Here is a 19,512-nt window from a genome sequence, read left to right on the forward strand (position 1 = left end):
CTATGTTGAAATCCTAGCCCCTTAAACCTTAGAATGTGACCTTTTCAGTGAATAGGGTCATTTCAGATATAACTAGTTCAGATGAGGTTGCACTGGAATGCAGTGAGTGCCATACTATAAAAAGAGTAAATCTGGACACGGGTAGCACACAGGTAGAGTGTCATGTGAAGATGGCAGAGATTGGGGTGATGCCACAAGCCAAGGAATGTCAAAGATTGCCAGAAAATCACGAGAAGCTATGAAAGAGGCATTGAATAGATTCTCACAGCCCTCAAAAGGAACCAATCTTGACAACGCTTTGATCTTGGACTTCTTGCTTCTAGAACTATAAGGCAAAACATTTCTGTTATACCACCTAATTTGTGGTATTTTTTAAAGGCGGCCCTGACAAACACATCTAGTCTTATATAAAATAGGTGGGTCTTTGGCGCCTGAGATGAAGAATATTGGGGCAATGGTTCATTGTTTTGAGTACAAGTCCTTTTAGTGTGACTATATTATGTTCTAAGATAATGACTGTGACACAGCACAAGAGAGAGAGGGCTGAGAGACGGCTGAAACTGGAAGACAGTACTGTGCCAAATGTTGGGCAGAGGCGAAGTTAACAACCAGAGATCAGGAGAGGTAAAAAAGAAGTAATTCCTGAGAACATTCCACTGATAAGGATGTGGTGGTAATCTAGGCCTTTAAACAACAAGCCATGTTCTGGTTTTTAATCAAACAGAGTAATGTCAACAAGTAAGTAATGACAAATTACTTTTAAATCTAAATTAACTTTTAAATTTAGCCCTAGAGAATTAATTTTCTTCAGCCTTCATCAATATCTCCTTCAAGGAAGCTCTATGCTTCTCCAAATCTGAGATTTTGGTAGCAAAGGATGGGGACCCAATTTTCCAGGAAATCTGAGAGCATGCAGTTGAAGAGTGTGTGTGTTACATAAATCTGCATATTCATAAACACAGACACATTGCTATACTATCCTTCCGTTTTCAAAAAATTGGCTAGACAGAGCCAGTGGGAAAGGTACAGATGAAGAGACTAGCTGGAGCAAAGCCTCATTCATAAAACTGGGGTCAGTGCTGGAGATTCCATGGGGCTGCCCAGAAGTTCTAACCAGGATGAAGCACTGGAGCATTTGAAGGCTCATCAAATTACTGTTCCCCTTACCTGGAGTGACCTCCGTGTGTCTTATTAAACCCGCCCTGTTCCTTAGGAACATTCCAGGGCAGCCTTTTCCAGAGGCTACCTGTTCTCAACTTCTGCTCTGCAAATTAATTTACATGGCCCTAAGCAATTATCTCTGTGTGCCCCAACTCCTCTTGGCATGCAGATGGTGGAGATCAAGTGATGGCAAATAAATGCACAAGGAAACCCAAGTCATGTTTTAAACTACTGAGGTTTTTTTTTTTTTTATTGCAAAACATTTGTTACAGAAATTTCAGAAAGTTTTTCCCATGGTATCTGCCAACTTCTGCTTCGAATTATGTATCTAAACAAACAAGCTCAAAGTGCATTGTGAATCCAATAATAGACCTTTAAAAAAGAACAATTCCTCTAAGGATTTATATATATTTATAATGTCAACAGATATGCCAACCGTGGTCTATCCATACACAAAGAAGGAAAAGATGTATATATATTTAACAAACCCAATTTCAAAATTGTTGTGTTTATAGGAATTCATTTAAAAGTGATATTTGAATAATTTCCCCCATTATAAACTATGGTTAGAATGCTTACAAATGAGAGTCTAAGTTCTAGGTTATGCAATGACTATGAGTACAGTATACCAGGTATACTGTTTTGCACAGCAGGAACAACAATATAAACTCAAGTTAGACGCTCTAGTGACAAAAAGCAGATAAGCCTTGATACGATGCTATGTACGGTACTCTTCTTCTGAATCCCCCTCACAAAGATCCTCCCTTTGGGTCCAGAAGGACGCAGCTAGCAAATACACGTGCATCTCTCATTCGGGAGAAAAGGAATAACCCTGAATAGGGTGAGTTCCTCTCCACCCCCACCTCAGTTCTCGGTGTATTTCTTGTATACACTAAGTCAGGATCAAGAACATGATCCCAGCTGGCCCTAAATCAGAGGTCCCAAACTCTTGCCACCGGGACTGAATGCTGCTGGCAGACATGTTTGTTTGGCTAGCAGGGTGTTTACAAATTGGAATGTGAATGTTTTTGTCATAGGACACGTGTTCCCTCGTGCCCCACAAACCCTGCTTCTTCCTGTTGTCTTTCTTGAGTCCAACGGGAACGTTTATGTCCTGGCTTCAGGCCATGCCTGTCCTTGGGCTTACAGCCCCGCCATCTAGATGCAGAAGGCTGGTTCTGATGACATGTGGGGAACTGGGGTAACGACGTGAGGCGCTCTTTTGGGGTTCAGATAGGCAAAGAATTGGACGGGGCCTACACAAACACTGGCTGAGTTTGGGATGAGGGTAGAATGCGGGGGGTGGGGAGAGCCTAGGTTAGTGGGAAGAAGAGGGGTGGACAAAGTCTGAAAGCATGACCCGTTCCAAGGAGCCCGTGTTTCAGCTTACTGTGCTAGGCTCCGTGGGGTGCTGAGGTCATAGGACCAAGGGTCTGTGGGTTTGGCAAAAAGCCTGTTGTGCTTGGCTAAGAGAAAAGAAGAAAGTTAAGGGTGTGAAGAAAGCGGCACATCTGGGGGCCAAGCTGAACTTACTTCTGTGGCCCAATGCTCCGGGTAGCCTGCCTGTCCCAGAGGAAGGCCTGGGTCAAGGTTGGTACCGAAGCTCTGCAGAGAGCCCAACGACTTGTGGCCATGTGTGCCCTTTTCACTTTCCAGCACATAAACGCTATGCAGACAGGCAAGGGGCTCGAGGCTTAAGGGCGGGGGCAGACAAGGGAACTTAGGGAAGGGAAAATTCACCTCACTCTTACTGCCAGGCGGATTACGTGGCCACCGAGACCCTTTCTCAGACAGACATATAGAGATCGTCATGTTTTGATGTCATAGCAGCGACCAGCGCAAGGAACTCATAGGAGAAAAGGTAACAAAATGGCTTTTGCGAGTGGATTAAAAAAGAAAAGAAAAAAAAATCTTGTTTTCCTTAAATTAGAACCAATCCCTGCTTTGGTTGACTCTGATCTGGGGAAAGAGAACATTTGACATGGAAAGGGAAGAGAAAGCTTAGGCCAGCAGAGGCTGGGAGAAGTTTTCTCTCCCTGTTGGAAGAGCAGTCATTTATAAGACTGTGCAAAGTGGCTCCTCTCTTTTCCAAGTGGAAAAGAGAGGCTTCTGATAATGACATGGTGATTTCTTTAAAGGGCAACCTTCTTCAGTCACCCGGTTCTTGATCAGACCCCCAGTCACCCATCCCTCGCTCTCCCCTGGACCAGGCTCGCACACAAGGTAGAAAAGCCACCACGTAGGAGGGAGGTCACAGGCGTCATTGGGCCACTCATTCAAAATGCTCTGTGGCTTTCTGCACCGTCTGAATGGACTTCTCACTCTTCTCTCTGGCTTCGCGATTTGCACCCAGTGGCCCTAAAGGATCAGAAATGTGTCTTTCCTACATCACAGATGCGCCAACACCCGCACAGTGTTGGCCAGCCATCTCTGGGTCCCCTAGCTACACACCCTGTGGTTAATACTTTATTTCATATTATTTGTTCGGAGCTTAAAATAAGATTAAAAAAAAAAAACCCTTGGTTACTTTTTTGTTTTTAATTTTTAAAAATCAAACATAATCCCCAAACAGTATAAGAAGCCCAACAATGTGAGCGAATTCCTAGCTGGGTTAAGTGTTACAGCAGGCAATAGTCAAATATTAAGTGTCTTTAAAAAGTCAAAAGAAACGCATAAAGCAGAGCATGCAATTTGTTGCCACAAAATTAAGACTGGATTTGGAGAGGGATTACTTCGTTTAAGTTACATTGCTATCGTTAAAGAATAATGAGTCAGATGCAATATCAAGAACATATATAACTACCTACACACTAGCATCACTTCATCTAGAAACAAATGTATCAGTGTTACTGAATGAACATATTTATAAAATACTGTACACTGCATCCGCAGGGGGTTAGCAGATGTAAACAAACAGCTAATTCCACTGGAGTTGAAAATATTATCTTAAGTTCCTTTGTCACAGAGTCTTTCGCATCACAGGCCAGTTCGCATTTTGCAAAACCCAACTTGCCTACCACGGCTCACAGGGCTGGTTAGAGGACGGACCTCGGCCGAGGCAAGTAGTTCCTTGAGGGTTAGAAGACTGTGAAAACCATAAAGCAGATCGGGAACCAAAGTGCTCATTTTGCGAGGATGCTGAATAACGTGGAATTGGGAACATACTTAATCCTTGCAACATGTGCTTCTTTATTGAATGTTACAGACTGGCCGATGATTATAAAGCTGTCCTGTAACGTTCATTAATACAACCACATGCCACAACTATGCCGGGTGAAACATGGGTTACATATATGTGTACACGGGTTTTATAATACAGCATTGCTCGACACATCGAATGGTACAGTCTATAGATGGCGCATGATGGATGACTGGATAATATTGATTGCCAAGACAGAAGTCACACAGCCAAACATTCAGGAAGATTAGACTGCAGAGCCTCAGAAAGTCTAATTAATGTACTATCCAGTTATCTACCATAATATTATCTATAGAAACCATCTTTTAGAATACATTTGAAACATTCAGAAGAAACACACTGTGTGTTTTTACAAGTACATTTTCCCCACTGGATTATTCATATATATATTCACATATATATGTGTGTGTATATATATACACACACATACACATATACATACATACATATGTGTGTGTGTGTGTATATGTATATATATATATATATATATTTTTTTTTTTTTCTTTTAAGGGGAACTTTCAAAGTGCTAAATATATATCCTAGACCTGGAAGTTTAGACTTAAAAGGAAAGCCAGTTCTGGTAAAGTGCTGTGTTCTGCCTGCTAATACGCCTCTGGCTTGCAGAAATGTATGAACTAGCCATGGCAATTGTGCCCAAGTTTTCCAGCCCCTCATTCAAATCTATCAAGGACGAAGTTTGTAACTGTAAGTATGTGGGTCAATCAGGGAATTTCCATGGCCATTTTCACAAAACACCTTTTCTTTCTTTTTTTTTTTTTTTCAAAAGGAACAAGTGACTTAGAACAAATCATGACGTATAGTAGCATGTAAAAATTGGCACCTCAGAAGCAGATGATGAAACCAAAGCTATTACTGCTGTGAGCTCTCTCTGACTTTATTTATGTTCCTCAATAATGTGCTGCTCATGAGCTGCTTAACTCATAGAGACAGGTAATTAACGTCCCCTTGATCAGGGATGGGATGGAATAAATGAACTGAACACGAGCTTGACTGCACAAGACCATGGAGTCAATGCCATGTCGGGGCACGGAGAACCCAGAAATGGGAAGAAATGGGTTGAGACAGAATACGCATGTATGTGCACAGGAAAGAAATGGCTCATGAGAATTGCACAGTTTACGTTTAAAGTAATTTAAATTTGGCTTATATATTTTGCACACGTCATGAAAGATGTAAGAGCTTCGTTTTCCTGTACGACAAAAGGACCAGGCAGTCACGAGGTCTGGACTGGCAAGGACTGCATTTCCCCCGTCCTGTTCTGCTCTCTCCAGAAATCATGATGAATGGAAACACTTGTGCACATAATTTCTTTCCCTCGCTTTCCGTCTGGTCCAGAATGGGGCCCTAGAGGTACCGTGATGTCCTGCTCTGTGGTCAAAGAATAATGGTTTTGCCTCCTTCCTGGATTCCTCTACAGACTCACTCAGAGAGCCTCTGGCTTCTTAAATCATCAAACATTAGGATACAAGTATATCAAACTAGCAAAATATAATCTAAGGGACGAAAAGAACAAAATCTTGGTTCCAACTCTGGTGCTGAGACTTGGCCTTCCTGAGAATCACAGAGAAATGGTCTCAAATGTAAAGTGCCTATTAGGATTTCGTATCGATTATGAACAAACATGGTTCCTCTTCCTCATTATCAAGCAACGTGGAACCAGGGGTTCATGGACCCTTTCAAGTTACATTGCAATGCTGCATGTATATACATTTTTTTCTGGGGAGAGGGCCCAGAGCTTTCATCAGATTCTCACTGAGATGCATGACTCAAGGAAGTTTAAGGGCAACTGATTTATTCTCAGACCAAATGCCTATTTGCTGAAAGGGAAACAGCCAATGTGGGGCTCAATAAAAATGTAAGCATTTCTAGAGCAATCACACATGAGGGAGTCTGGTTGCTTGTGTCCGATTTACTCAAATGCCAAAGAGTGAGAAGGAATTCTTTAATTCTTTGTATGTGGCCTCATAACTATTTCTATAGCCAAAAGGTTTGTTCAGAGGGGTTTAAAAAAAAAACAAACACAAAAACCTTACAGGCTACAGCTTTAGTCCACGTATTTACTTGATTTCACATAATGAGAAAATCTGGAGCTCCCAATGACAACTCAACGGGAGAACCACATACTATTTTGGGGGTCAAGAACATTAGGTCATTTTCTTTAAAGATTTTATTCTTTTGAAAATCAGGGACACAAGAAGGAATTGGAAGATTTGAGAGTCAATATTTCTTTATCCCCCTTCAAATCCAGATTCTGACCTAGTAGCGTACGTCTGTATTAAAGAGTCTGTAATACTATCTGGTTTAGAACTGCATGTCTAATTCAGACTGTACTTGGCGTAATCACTTCGTGCAGGAGAAACCAGACTAAATAAGATGTCATCGCAGCAAGTGTTTCCGGACAGAAAAGAAGCAAAGGGCAGGTAGCCAGTCATTTTGGCAACTTCAGTTTAGTACAAGGAAGAGTTAAGGTCATAGGGATTTAAAAAAAAACAAAAACATAATTTCAACATCTGTCAAAATCCAACATAACAGAATGAACTCTTTCAATGGAACTCCTTGGATATTAAAAATCCTGGTTTATACCTCAAGGTGATAGAAAAGTCCAAGCCTCTGAAGAAAGCTCTATATGCCTGTTTATATACTATATATAAACATGTCTCTGTGTAAATGCATATATAGGTATATAAGCAGCATATACTATAGAAGTCTTTATGTGGTTTGCTTTCTACTTGAGTCTACTCTATCATTTTTATAGCTCTACATATAAGAAAAATATTCATGGTAGGCCTGCAACTGATGGCTTTGGGTTGTACCAAATTCCCAGTCAATTCTAAGGTTATTTATGATTTGAAACTTCCTTAAAAAGTACTTTGGAACATTTCCATAAAAAAGATACCAGCCCTTAAAAAACTCCAATTAAATTTATGCTGAGCTCAGATTAAACGGCAAAACTGTTGGTATGAAAATATCCACGTGTGATCAGATCTTCATATACAAAATGGTCATGTGATGAGTGGTGTGAAGAATTTCTAGGTACATCTTGGAGATGTTCAGAAGACATGGTGGAGCCATGCAAATGATGACAATCACACAGCAGCATGACACGGGACACGAAGGGTGAGAATGTAACAGTATACCACATGGCAATTTTAGGTGAGTTCTGCCCACTGTATATATTTCTTTCTTTCAGTTCACTATCACAGATTCAGTGAGTGACTTCATTGATGACAAGTGAGATACAAAATAAATTAAAAATATAAAATTATTTAATTACATTCATCCTGAGCTTGCTCGACTATACTCGAATGCCCACTGTCTATAATAAACTACTTGACCCTTGTTTTTAGCCTCAATTCTTCTTTCATTTTGCTTGCAACACAAAAAGGCATTTCTGTTCCCTTTATTTTCTTCAAAAAAGATAAACAGTTGTGGCACCAGAAGTGAATATAGAAGAGACAGGTGAACTATGACTGTTACCTTGTTTTTTCTTTATAATGATCAATTACAGAAGTGTTGGCATGAGAAGGATGTGGGACGTTAGGTAGAACTGCTTGCTGCCGGCTTATACTGAATAAAAAGGATGCTCTTCATCAGTCACCAGTGATGGAGCCAATGTGAAAAGAAAACAGAATTGAAGTTTAGAATATCTCATTTGTATGCTGGCTACTTTATTTTATCTTATTTTGCAATTTAGCCCTGTATCCTAAATCTCTTGATAATGGTCAGAAATGGAAAGATGCCTCCTGGCATGGAGAGTGCTTGAAGCCCCTTGATTCCCAGAGCTCATGGCTTTCTGAAGTCGCTAGACCTACACACTCACCGCACCCCTTCTTCTCCCTCTTTTCCCACCCTACCCATTGAATGTGAACATGACTTAAAGCCCCTGTGTTTGGCACTGGGCTAGACCAAGTGCTTTCTTGATTTGCGGCCCAGAGGTCACCTTCAAGTTAACACCTCCCAAGGCATTGCTTGTTTTGCTCAGCTAAGAATAAAGCAGGTAAGCTTCAAGGAAGGGGAACAGGTGGAGTTCAGGGAGAATTTCAGGGCTGGATTCTTGAGCCTCCTGCAGTGCTAAGAAGGTTTAGTTGTGCTTGCTTTCAAAGCTGTGGAAGGCGGATGTTCTGGACAGTCTCCTCATGGACAGGCTGTCCCCTCGTCCCTCTGGCTTGGAGGACTTACTCCTCTGGAAGGGGTTTCGCAGGCTTGCTGTGTTCCGCTGCCTGTCGAGCTTGTCACTGATGGAGAAGCTCTTCCTGGTGTGTGCATATGACGCACTTGGCTCCTCTGCCGAGTAGCTGTTGGCACGCTCTATCTTGGGAACTGTGATGTTGTTGGACAGGGTTCTGTCCGAGTTATCACCCTCCTGGGAGGGTACTGTGATGGTGGCTCTGCGGCCTTTGGCCTCGTTCTCCTCGCTGTCAGAGCTGGGGTGACTCAGTTCTGCTTCTCGCTCAGGATGGCAGCAAGATGGATCCTCCACTTTGCCTCCCAGGGCACCAGGGAAGGTGGCCCTGTCAGCAATCGCTTGAGGGGCATTGACACACCTTGTGTCAATACAGTCTGTAATACTTGTGTATTCTGCTGTTTTCATGGGCACCCCAAAGTTGGCATAGTAGCTCCTCGATGGAGAAAACATAAAGCTATGAGATTTAACAATAGGGGCCTCTTCTAGAAGAAAGGGAGTGGTGGCTAGGTAGCGGCTACTTTTGGAGCGCTCGATGCTCTGGTACATTGGAGGGTCAGTGTCCCAGGGGTTTTGGCATTCTGGGAGGTGGGTATAGTCTGAAGAAAAAGATCTCGTGTCCATGGAGGTGATGTCCTCAAAATCGAGGCTCCGGCTTGGAGGTCTGTCTGTGGGTGCAAGAGTTGCATAGGCACTACTTGAAGGAGCTGTGGAAGGTGCTGGAGCCGAAAAGCTGGGCTCCCCCAGCCCAAGGATGTTCATGGAATTGTCCAGAGGGTCCATATCACAGTGGAGTTCATCCATGGCAGAGACATAGATGTCTATACACGAAGACGGTCTTCTAGAGTCAGGAACAATGGCCAAGGTGTTTGCGGGGGCTGCAGGAGCTTTGGACTCTTTCGCTACAGAGTGGGAGCTAGTAGCCCGGTGTAGGCTCAGGGACCTTTCTTTAAAAAGACTCTCCAACTTTTCTATACCACCTTTGTCTTTCATATTGACCGAATAGAAAGAATGGCTTCTCATACGGGGCATTAGGGTTGGAGAAGTTGGGGACATGGTCTCCTCACCTGCAGGGTCTATACTCTCTTGGAGCTTAAAGGTGTTCCCCTCCTGGCTGTTGAAGCTGCTCTGGCGAACGATGTAGGCGGCGTCTGTGCAGTCCGACGAGGTCCGGGAGCGGATTTTGTTGGACTCGGCCCGCTCCAGACCTGTCAGGCGCTCTAGGGCCGTGGCCATGCGCCCAATGAGGTCCTCGAGCTGCGCCAGCCGGATGTCCACGGTCTGGAGCGAGGCCTTCATGCAGTGCTCCCTCTCATTGACTTCCTCCAGCCGCATGGACATGTTCTCCACCCTGGGCGAGAAACACAAGGAGGGTCACGCAAGGCCGGGCTCCTCTCCGGAGAAGCTAAATCATCTGGAGCTGGAAGAGGCCTGAGAGATGATCTAATCCAGTGGTATTTATCTACCAAACCCCTTTCCACTCAGTAAAATTTAATGCACAATCCCGATAAACACCAAAGTTGAGTAGTTCTTATTGAAGTGGAGTGGGACCCAAGTACCTCATGACTTAGCTGGGACCTGGAGCGGGGTTCAAGGAACTAACCATGTATTAGGGTGTAGGCATAATCAGTCGCCACCAAGATGAGGATGTTGCCTTTCGATGACTTGATTCAGAACTGCACCAGAGAATTTTAGGAGGCAGCTTTTCTCGTTGCAGTGTCCACAGAAGACTTGGAGTGTGGACTGGAGTTATTTTGCTTTGCACTTATTATTTTTTTTTTTTAAGATTTATTTATTTATTTATTTGACAGAGAGAAAGCGAAAAAGAGATTGTGTGCAAGCAGGGGGAGCAGCAGAGGGAGAGAGAGAAGTAGACTCCCCACTGAGCAGGGAGTCCGGACATAGGGCTCGATCCCAGGACCCTTGGATCATGACCTGAGCTGAAGGCAGACACTTAACCTCTGGAGCCTCCTAGGCACCCCCATTTTGCATTTAGATAATAATCTTTTTTGGTTGTTGCCATTCACAATCATCTTTTTAAAATTTAGCACCTCCGAAGGAATTAATACAGTCCTGTCACAGAGGCACCTGTGACATAATTTAACCCAAGCATTTCATTAATGAGGGAAAAGCAAACATCAAGGAATTTAACCAAGATTACATAAAGTAATTTGTGGTAAACCCCGGAATGCCTATCAAGAAGTAAATTCTGCTACTCCCCTCCCCCTCTCTCTCTCTCTCGCTGTGTCTCTCTGGATAGCTGGTCACAGATGCCGTATATTACAGTCATTTCTAGATGTCTCCACCCTCCCCACTGATAATTCTCAAGGGTGTGATCTGTCTCATATTCCTTTTTCCATTTCCATGCTGCCAGCTGCCACTAATGGTTCACCGAGACCATCATGGTTATGAACTTGATTTCAATGGTCTAGTAGGCTGCCTGGACATTTATTTACAAAGACAGAGTCCACATACTTAAAGTTGTGCCATACTTTTCACTTGACTGGGAAAGGAGAAACCAGAACCAAGCTTTGCTGTGACCTCCAACTTTCACTGTGAAATGCCGCAAGGCAAATCTTTTGGAGACTCTAAGTGAGATCCATTCACAACTTTTCTGGAGAAGCTAGAGATAAAGATACGTTTCCAATACTCCTAGTGGGCGCAGTAAGTCCCGTGACTGCTGAGCCTTCAAAGAAACATGCTGGGGGCGGAGTACAGAATGTGCTTTAGGAACAGTGGTGGGAATTGGGGCTGGGTCCCCTCAGCTGTTGTGATGGGGGGAGCAATATGTAAATAGTAGCGACACCCTCGTCAGAGAAAACTACATGTTACAGTGCCCAGGAGGAGTTAGAGGCAACTGGTTTCCCTCTGGGAGGAACTGAAGTTCTTTTCTTTTCTTTTCTTTTTTTTTTTTTTTAAGATTTTCTTTATTTATTTGACAGAGAGAAGCACAGTGAGAGGGAACACAGACAGGGGGAGAGGCAGAGGGAGAAGCAGGCCCCCCACTGAGCGGTGAGCCAGATGCCATCTCAGGACCTTGGGATCATGACCTGAGCTGGACGCAGACACTTAATCTACAAAGCCACCTGGGTGCCTCAGACCTGGAGGCTTTAAAAAACCAAAAAGCTCTTCTGGCCAGAGTAGGTGTGTGTGATCCTCTGGCCTCGGGCCATGTCTCTGTCTCCATCAGCAATAGTCCTCCCATCCCCCAACTCCCTCCTCCCACTCTTTTATCTTCCAGGGTCCCTTCCCCCGGCTCAAGGTTCCAGACTGCCCTCACCAGCCCTGCCTTGGAGATGTCCTTCTCATGCTCCAGACCCAGTGCAGCACTTCCCAGGGTCCCGGAACTTTCTGCCGCCACGCCCCGGTGTATTCCTAAAAGACTTGAGGAAAATTGAGCAATTCTGTATCTGGCAAACCCAATGTTCTTCATTCACCCAGCTAATGCAGCTGATTCAGAAGGAACATACAACCTTCCCCAGCTTCAGTTGATTTTGTGGTGTAAACATAGCTGGAGAAACACTACTTAAAATAATAAGTTTGTGTGTCGTACAGAGGCACGGTTCACTTTGTCACCATCTAGCCTCTGCAGTTCGGTTTCACAGGGACTGCAGTTTCATTTTTTGCCATGTAATAAGCTTTGGGTAAGTGGGTAAAATACGTCCTCATTAAAGTCGGGAGCAGGAGAGACCTATTTTTGTAGAATGAGATTTTCCATTTTGGATGCTCTAGGTACTGGGATCTCTTAGTTGTTTAGTGTTGGCAGAATCAAAATAGGCAGGATAGTTTTCTTCCTCCCTCTCCTTCCTTTCCTGGAGCCTGGTATACAAAACGTTGGTATGGAAAGAGCGAAAGATGCTCTTTCAGCATAACTGTGTGTGAACACAGGTCTGAACACTGTAAAATATCTTCCTGCTCTGCGGGGAGCTCCCTCCCTGTGTCCCACCTGCCTTCCACCCAAGGATCCAACAGGGCAGAGAAAAGTAGCCGGTGAGAGGCAGAACTAAGGCACCGTGAGCCCAAGGAGGCGTTTGGAGCTGGTTACGGATAGTAAACAAGACAAAAACTAAGGAGCCCAACGGGAAGGGAAGAACAGAGAGGGGGAAGGACAGACAGGTGGTGCAAGGAGGAAGAGGGTTTTCAAGGAAAACAAAGAGGTGGCCAGGGGGGAAACTCAAAAGCAAAGGAAAGAAGCACGCCCCAGGGAATGGAAGAGGTGGAGGTGGTTGCAAAGACAGCCTGAACAGAACCACGGAGCTATTCCGTTGCCAATCTCTCCTCAGCCGGCTCTCCTGTGGGGTCTGAGGTGTTTGGAAAAGTAAGAATTGGGGGGAGGGGCTGTTTCTTCCAACTTCTCCCGTATTTCTGGATGTGTTTAACCACCAAACTGTATGCTCAGTTAGGTCGTGAATATAACTGTAGACGTTTAATCTAACAGTTGAAGAGAAGAAAAGATCCTGGAATCAAATTTACATGTTTGTTCCATAAACAGAGTGCCTCCCTTCACCTTAAAACATTTTTTTTAAAAGATCTTATTTATTTATTTATTTGTCAGAGAGAGCGCACACACGCACAAGCAGGCAGAGAGGCAGGCAGAGGCAGAGAGAGAAGGCTCCCCACCGAGCAAGGACCCTGATGGGGGACTCGATCCTAGGACCCTGGGGTCATGACCTGAGCCAAAGGCATCAGCTTAACTGACTGAGCCACCCAGGCCTCCCAGAACATTTTTTTGAGAAGTGATTATACATGGGTGTGCGTCACCGATATAAACAGGTATGAGGGACAAGCTGAGAATTCTGGGTCACAATTGCAGTCACTAGTTACTGACTCTGGTCAAACCACTCAGGAGATAAAACAGAAGTAAGAATGGTAAGAATTTATGAATCGATAGGAAGTCTCAAGGAGAGAGATACAGGAAGTCACTAAGTAAGGATGAAAAGGAGGGACCACGGAAAGGAAGAAGCCGTGTGGGAAGACCACTCTTTTCTTCTTTCCCTTTTGCACGTCTCTAGGTGCCACAGGGCTTACTCAGCATCACTTCGGAGGCAAGCACAAGAGGGGCACGACAGGATCCTGGAAGGATGTGATGTCTCCTGTCCCTGGGTGCCCAAGAAAGTGACAGCTGGGACCCCACCAGAGGGCACGCAGTGGGTTGTTGAAAAGCACAGGGAAGAAGACAACGAGCCTCTAATGGCCAATATGATGAAGAAAAGAGCCTTCACAAGAAGATTCTAATGACACAGAAAATGTCAGCTTCAAAGTGCAATTTCTTAAGAGCTGTTATTTTCTACAAATTCATTTTCTTTCCTGATATCCTCAAAATGTGGTCAAAGGAAATGCAGTAAAAGAAAGACAAGGACTGGGGCACCTAGGTGGCTCAGTGGGTTAAAGCCTCTGCCTTCAGCTCAGGTCTTGATCCCAGGGCCCTGATGGAGTCCCACATCGGGCTCTCTGCTCGGCAGGGAGCCTGCTTCCTCCTCTCTCTGACTGCCTCTCTGCCTACTTGTGATCTCTGTCTGTCAAATAAATAAATAAATAAATCTTTAAAAAAAAAAAAAAGAAAGAAAGAAGACTGGTTGGCCATGCCTGTTTCACTTATTTTTTAAAAAAGATTTATTTATTTACTTGATAAAGAGAGAGGAAGAGAGCACACAAGCAGGGGGAGAGGCAGAGAGAGAGGGAGTAGCAGGCTCTCTACTGGGAGGGGAACCCTATTTGGACTTGATCCTGGGACCCTGGGATCATGACCTGAGCTGAAGGCAGACGCTTAATCAACTGAGCCACCCAGGTGCCCTGCCATGCCTGTTTTAGATCTCAAATAAAATAAGATGGAAACAGAGAGGGAGGCAAATCATTAGAGACTCTTAACTTTAGGGAAAAAACTGAGGGTTGCTGGGGGGGCGGTGGGGGGTAGAGGGTAACTGGGGGATGGGCATTAAGGAGGGCCCTTGAAGTAATGAGCACTGGGTGTTGTATGCAACTGATGAATCACTCAATTCTACCTCTGAAACTAATAATACACCGTATATTAATTAAACTGAATTTAAAAAACAAAAAACAAACAAAAAAAAAACAACCTCCCTGGAGTGCTAGCAGTAGGATGGCTATAGGATGAGGGGCAAACACAATCCCATATCACATGAACCAATCACAGGGCCTCTTGCTGGGGGAGAGGGCATGCTCACACAGGTTTTCAAATGAAAGGCAATGATGAAGAACAAATAAGGCAAACTCTGGCTTCTCCATAGACTGACACCTAATTTGTGAATTATTCAATTCCCTTGGGGTCACCTTCCCTTCCCTTTGGGCCAGTCATCTTTCTCATCATCCTGGGAAGGAAAAGGAACGCAATTTAAATCCAATTCAATCAGCAGAGCTACCAAAGATCAGCACTGGAAAAAAGATATGGTTGGGAGGTGGGTAAAGCTCATCTTTCTTGGCTTACACTGGTTTTTGATTACTTATGAGTCTCATATATCTTAAGTTATTCTTGTCTCCCTTTGTTATGAAAATTAGAAGTTGAATACACTATTAATAGTCACATGACTGTTCCTTTTTTTTTTTTTTTGGATCTAGGTGAAGAGCAAAAAGGGCACAAAGCCCTTTGGCTCAGGAATGATGATGTTCGATAAGTGATGCTAGAAACCATGTATATCCTTCTTCGCTTAAATTGTTACTGGAGAGAAGAAAAATCAAACTGCAACTTCTTCTGACAAGTGGAACTTGACAGGTGGGGTGATGGGGAGGGTGATCTGGAAGCTCTAAGTCGTGGGTCTGAGAGTTAAATGCCTATGGGGGGGGCAGATCAAGTTAGCAGGTGAAGCCGGGAAGCATGTGAGAACAGAAGCAGGGATGCTGTGGCAGCAGAGGGGATGCCCAGGCCAGAGGCACTCAGAACAGATTTCAACCATCACTGCAAGCCTAACCCAATAGCCCTCTGTGGGCAGATGTTGCCCAAGAGCCACCAGTTTGCAAACCCTGCTTTAAGGGAGTTAAGAACTTGCAGCTGCGATCACTAGAAAAAGTAGGCAACCCTTAATAACCAGTGGGAGATAAAAAAGAAATGCCAGGAGACTGGAGATAGGAAAAGGTTTTTCTGATATGGAAAGTTCCTGAATTATAGGAATTATATGAGTTTGACATAAATTCTAGGCAGCATTACAGAATAGCTCAGTAGTATATAGTTAAGCAGATGGCACTTTTTGAGTACTTTAAAAAGGTAGAGTTCTTTAACAGGAGACTTTATGGGCACAGCAGTCATCTTGTCTTGATAATTTAGACCAATACAGTAACACAGATGCATAATGTTTGTGATGGAGTACCTAGTGATTTTAGCAGGGAGGCTGACACACTGGACTGAGGGGAGAAATGTGGATATCTGGCTGGTTATTAACAAAAGGAGAGGTGGTGGAACAGGGGCCAATACTGCCAGTGGAAGGTATTTTTAGAGTCATACCAATGTCTTGGTTCTGTCTTGGTTCACCTGATCTGTGCTGGTGGGTATCTGGGGAATTATGGTGAAGGCATAGCAGGTATACTTATCAAGTCAACAATGAGACAAAATGAATATAATGGAGAAAAGAAGGACTTTTCAGAATCAATTCCTAAGAGGTGTTAGTGATCTCTCAAATATTATATTGCACTCTTTATATAACATTTGGGTGCAAAAATATGACTTAGGAATGATGCATTTAAGTTGACAATTACGGAAGTATCTTTGTATTTCTAAAAAGATGTATGCAAGTAAAACTTATATAAATAAGTTATGTTTTATAGGCAGTGGCAAAGAGAGGAATGTGGGGCTCGCTGTGTAAAGAAATCCTTTTCCCAAGGCTTTTAGCAGAGCAGGGCCAGGTCTTAATTTTTCTGATCTCAAATCCCTGTATTGGGGCTGTTTAACATGAAGGGAGAATTATATAATATCCTATTCATATGTGTACAGTTAATTACGTAAATTAAACATGTAACTATCCAAATGTGTGTGTATATTATATATATGTGTATTATCTATCATTTATTATCTATTATATGTTGTCTATCTGTTGAAAGCAAATAGGACATGTGATTTCACCCGCCATTCCACTCAGAAAGGATGTGTCCTAGAGCGTGTGTGAGGTGGGGAATATGGGTCTTCTGTTTCCTTGGTTGATCTTCGTTCCCTCATGCACCTTGTGGTGTTTGTTGTGCAGAGTGCAATTCTAGTTTTTAATGATTTTTTGGTACACTTGCAAATGCGAAACAAACCAATACCACCACTACCACCACCAACAAAAGTCAAACCCCAAACAAACACAGACAGAAGCAACAGAAGCAGGATGAGACCTGGGTTTAGATGCATGTCTCTGGCACCTGAGCTTGGTCGTGAGCTTGTCCTGGTCCTCCAGGCCTCCACTTCTCCAGAAAGCTACTTAATGCCTAAGACACAGGAAGGGGGTGCCTGTGATCTGTCCTGAATTTCTGGAAATTGCTCACCTTGGTCATCGTCCTTGAGGGCAGAGCTCTGTAACCACACCCAGAGGAAGACGGTCTTGGGGAAGGAGTCTCCTGCAAGTGCTTACAGGTGGGCATGAGAGGCTCAGGTAAGGTGTTATATATAGTTCCTTCCTGTTTCTATCCAGTGCCAAGGAACTGGTGGCATGGTCACAACATGTTCACAGGCGCTGGCGCCAATACCTCTCATTCTAGTTCCCCAGAGAGGTGAAGGCTTCCTTGCATCTCAATACTCCTTCCCCCTACCTTTCTTTGATCCCAGGTCTGTAGCTTTTTGAGATCAAAAAGCATTTCAAAGTCTCGTGCACATATGCTTTGGAAATGTTTGAGCAACAGGCAATGTGTCCACGTGGCACAGTTTTCTGGAAACCACATGGCTATATGTCCATTAATAAATAGCTTTTTCAAGGCCTTAGAATGAGCGATTTTTAGATTTACAGCTCCTTCCTCTGTTTGCCAGAAAATTGCTTCACATCATATCATCCTAGAACGCTCTGTTGTGCAATGACAGATGTGCATAAAATTTGTGCGCAGCTTTAAACTTTGTTAATATTGGCAGAGTACCAATGGATACAATCACTCACGGGCATGTGTGTGTATACCTGCTTATCTAGACTGCATTCTTCAAAGAAATGAAGAGCCAGGGACAGAAGAATGCTGCTTGTGTAATTTCTACAGAGCAACTAGAGAGTGTACAAAGTGGGTAAACAGATAAAATGTCATTTCTTGAAAACTCGAGGTCACTGATTCATATCTTAGAAGTCTAAATCATATCAACTGAAGTCATCAATATAATGCCTTTCCCCACTACTTATAATAGTGCCATCTTCATGTCTCAAATGCTTACAACTGAAAGTTACCCCAAGCTTTGTAAGTCTGCACATTCTTTACCAGAATGGTTCCCAAATGCTGGGCTTTGTACATGCCAGCCCAGAATGAAGTGTTTATTAGTCTACAGCAAAATGAGAAAAATCAGAAAATGTAAATCCCTTTGCATTAAGCTAGATTAATTACACTTCCAGGATTCTTTCTTTTTTAATTTTTGGGATTTTTTTTTTTCTTATAGTGTTACTGGTCCACAAAACTATTTGACCAGTGAGATCTGCAAGTATATCACCACTGGCTAGAAGAATCTGCTTCTCTTCATTTGTTTTCATATTGTTCTATAAAAAGAATAAAACAAAATAATTTGGGAAAAAACCCTCATCCATTATTGTGCCGAATTCAGAAGTCTCTGGCTACTGCTGATTCAGAGGCACTGAATGTCCATATGAACCAGGTACGAGGACTGTTCTACTCCTCCTGAAAAGATGTCTGGAGATCTACATGAAACACCAACCTGCGGGAGACCCAGCCCAAGGAGAGACCTCGGGCTGGGTCTCTCTTGGTTCGTGTCTGGGCGGGAATGTCGCACTTTCTGGTCTAAGCCATTGAACCTGTCCTAGACTCAACAACCTAGTGTCCAGGAGAGTGGGTGCTATTGCCTCCTGGAGAAGTCCAAGAGCTCTGAGTATGGGATTTTGGTCTATAGATGCTTCAGACAATGTTCCATTCTCTCATAAGCTTGGACACTAAAGATAACACACGGGGAATCTCTGTTTTGGGGGCTGCAAACAAACACAGCTGATAAGGCATTGCCATGACACAAACATCCTTGTGAGAGGCGTGTGCCCACGGAACATACCTTTCCGAAGTCACCCGTATCCTCTCATCATTGGACGAGTTGAATCGATCATCCTTTTCTCTGAAATATTCCTCTATGCACTGCTCTTCGAAATCATGTACTTTCTTGAGCTCATCATCAGTTATGAACAATTCTGTGGGAAAAAAGTGAGCAATGTAAGACAGGAAGGACAAGCAATGGCGTCTGATCTGTGGGCCTAATGACATTCCTCACTTAATCAACGTTCAGAAAAGGGGCTGAAATTCTTTACTAAGTGTCAGGCTAACTCCCAACCCAGTTGGGTGACCTCTGTCCTTGTGCTCCTTCTGTGCGTTAGGCTCACTCTGGAGCCCTGAAGTTCTGAGTGTGTCTGGTTTACTGCAGGGACGGGTTCGCATTATACACATTGCAAGGCTGAGAAAGGAGCTAAGTCAAAGAAAAAGCAGGTTACTCAAAAGCTCAGTTTCTGGTTTGTGGAGTGTGGCAGACGCCCACAGCTGAGGCTGGAAAGCCACATCCACACATCTCCAGCCTCCTCTGAGGTTGGCAGCAACCACAAGACCCAGTTTGGCTCCAGAGAAAGAAGTGTGCTGCAGGGAGGGGTGGTGTGCTGGGAAGAGGTTCTGCCTTCCTGATAAACTCTTCAGAGGGAGCTGCTTCACTCCACATTTTCTCACCTTCCCCTTCTTCCTGTCTGGAACACGAATGTGATGACTGGGAAGACAGCAGCTATTTTGCTCCCACGAGAGGAAGAGCAGAGCCTAAAACAGAATGCAGGGTCTTTGACTTCAGGGA

At 43.8% G+C, this 19,512-nt stretch overlaps 1 protein-coding gene across 10 annotated transcripts in view; it reads right to left on the reverse strand.

The window, feature by feature from the left end:
* Positions 1–1,387: 1,387 nt before the first annotated feature.
* TRPM3 (transient receptor potential cation channel subfamily M member 3) overlaps positions 1,388–19,512 on the reverse strand; it is a 797,862-nt gene continuing 779,737 nt past the window's right edge. For 8 of the 10 annotated variants that reach the window (XM_047699836.1, XM_047699834.1, XM_047699832.1 and 5 more), the window contains 2 exons: positions 18,739–18,871; positions 1,388–9,915 (listed from right to left, as the gene is read on the reverse strand). In XM_047699836.1, the coding sequence (XP_047555792.1) occupies positions 8,463–9,915; positions 18,739–18,871 (1,586 nt within the window). In that variant the 3' untranslated portion in view covers positions 1,388–8,462. The remainder of the gene's footprint in view (positions 9,916–18,738; positions 18,872–19,512) is intronic. The other 2 variants (XM_047699838.1, XM_047699839.1) reach the window with 1 other exon arrangement.

This window comes from Lutra lutra, chromosome 13 (assembly GCF_902655055.1).
Source record: "Lutra lutra chromosome 13, mLutLut1.2, whole genome shotgun sequence".
Taxonomy (NCBI): domain Eukaryota; kingdom Metazoa; phylum Chordata; class Mammalia; order Carnivora; family Mustelidae; genus Lutra; species Lutra lutra.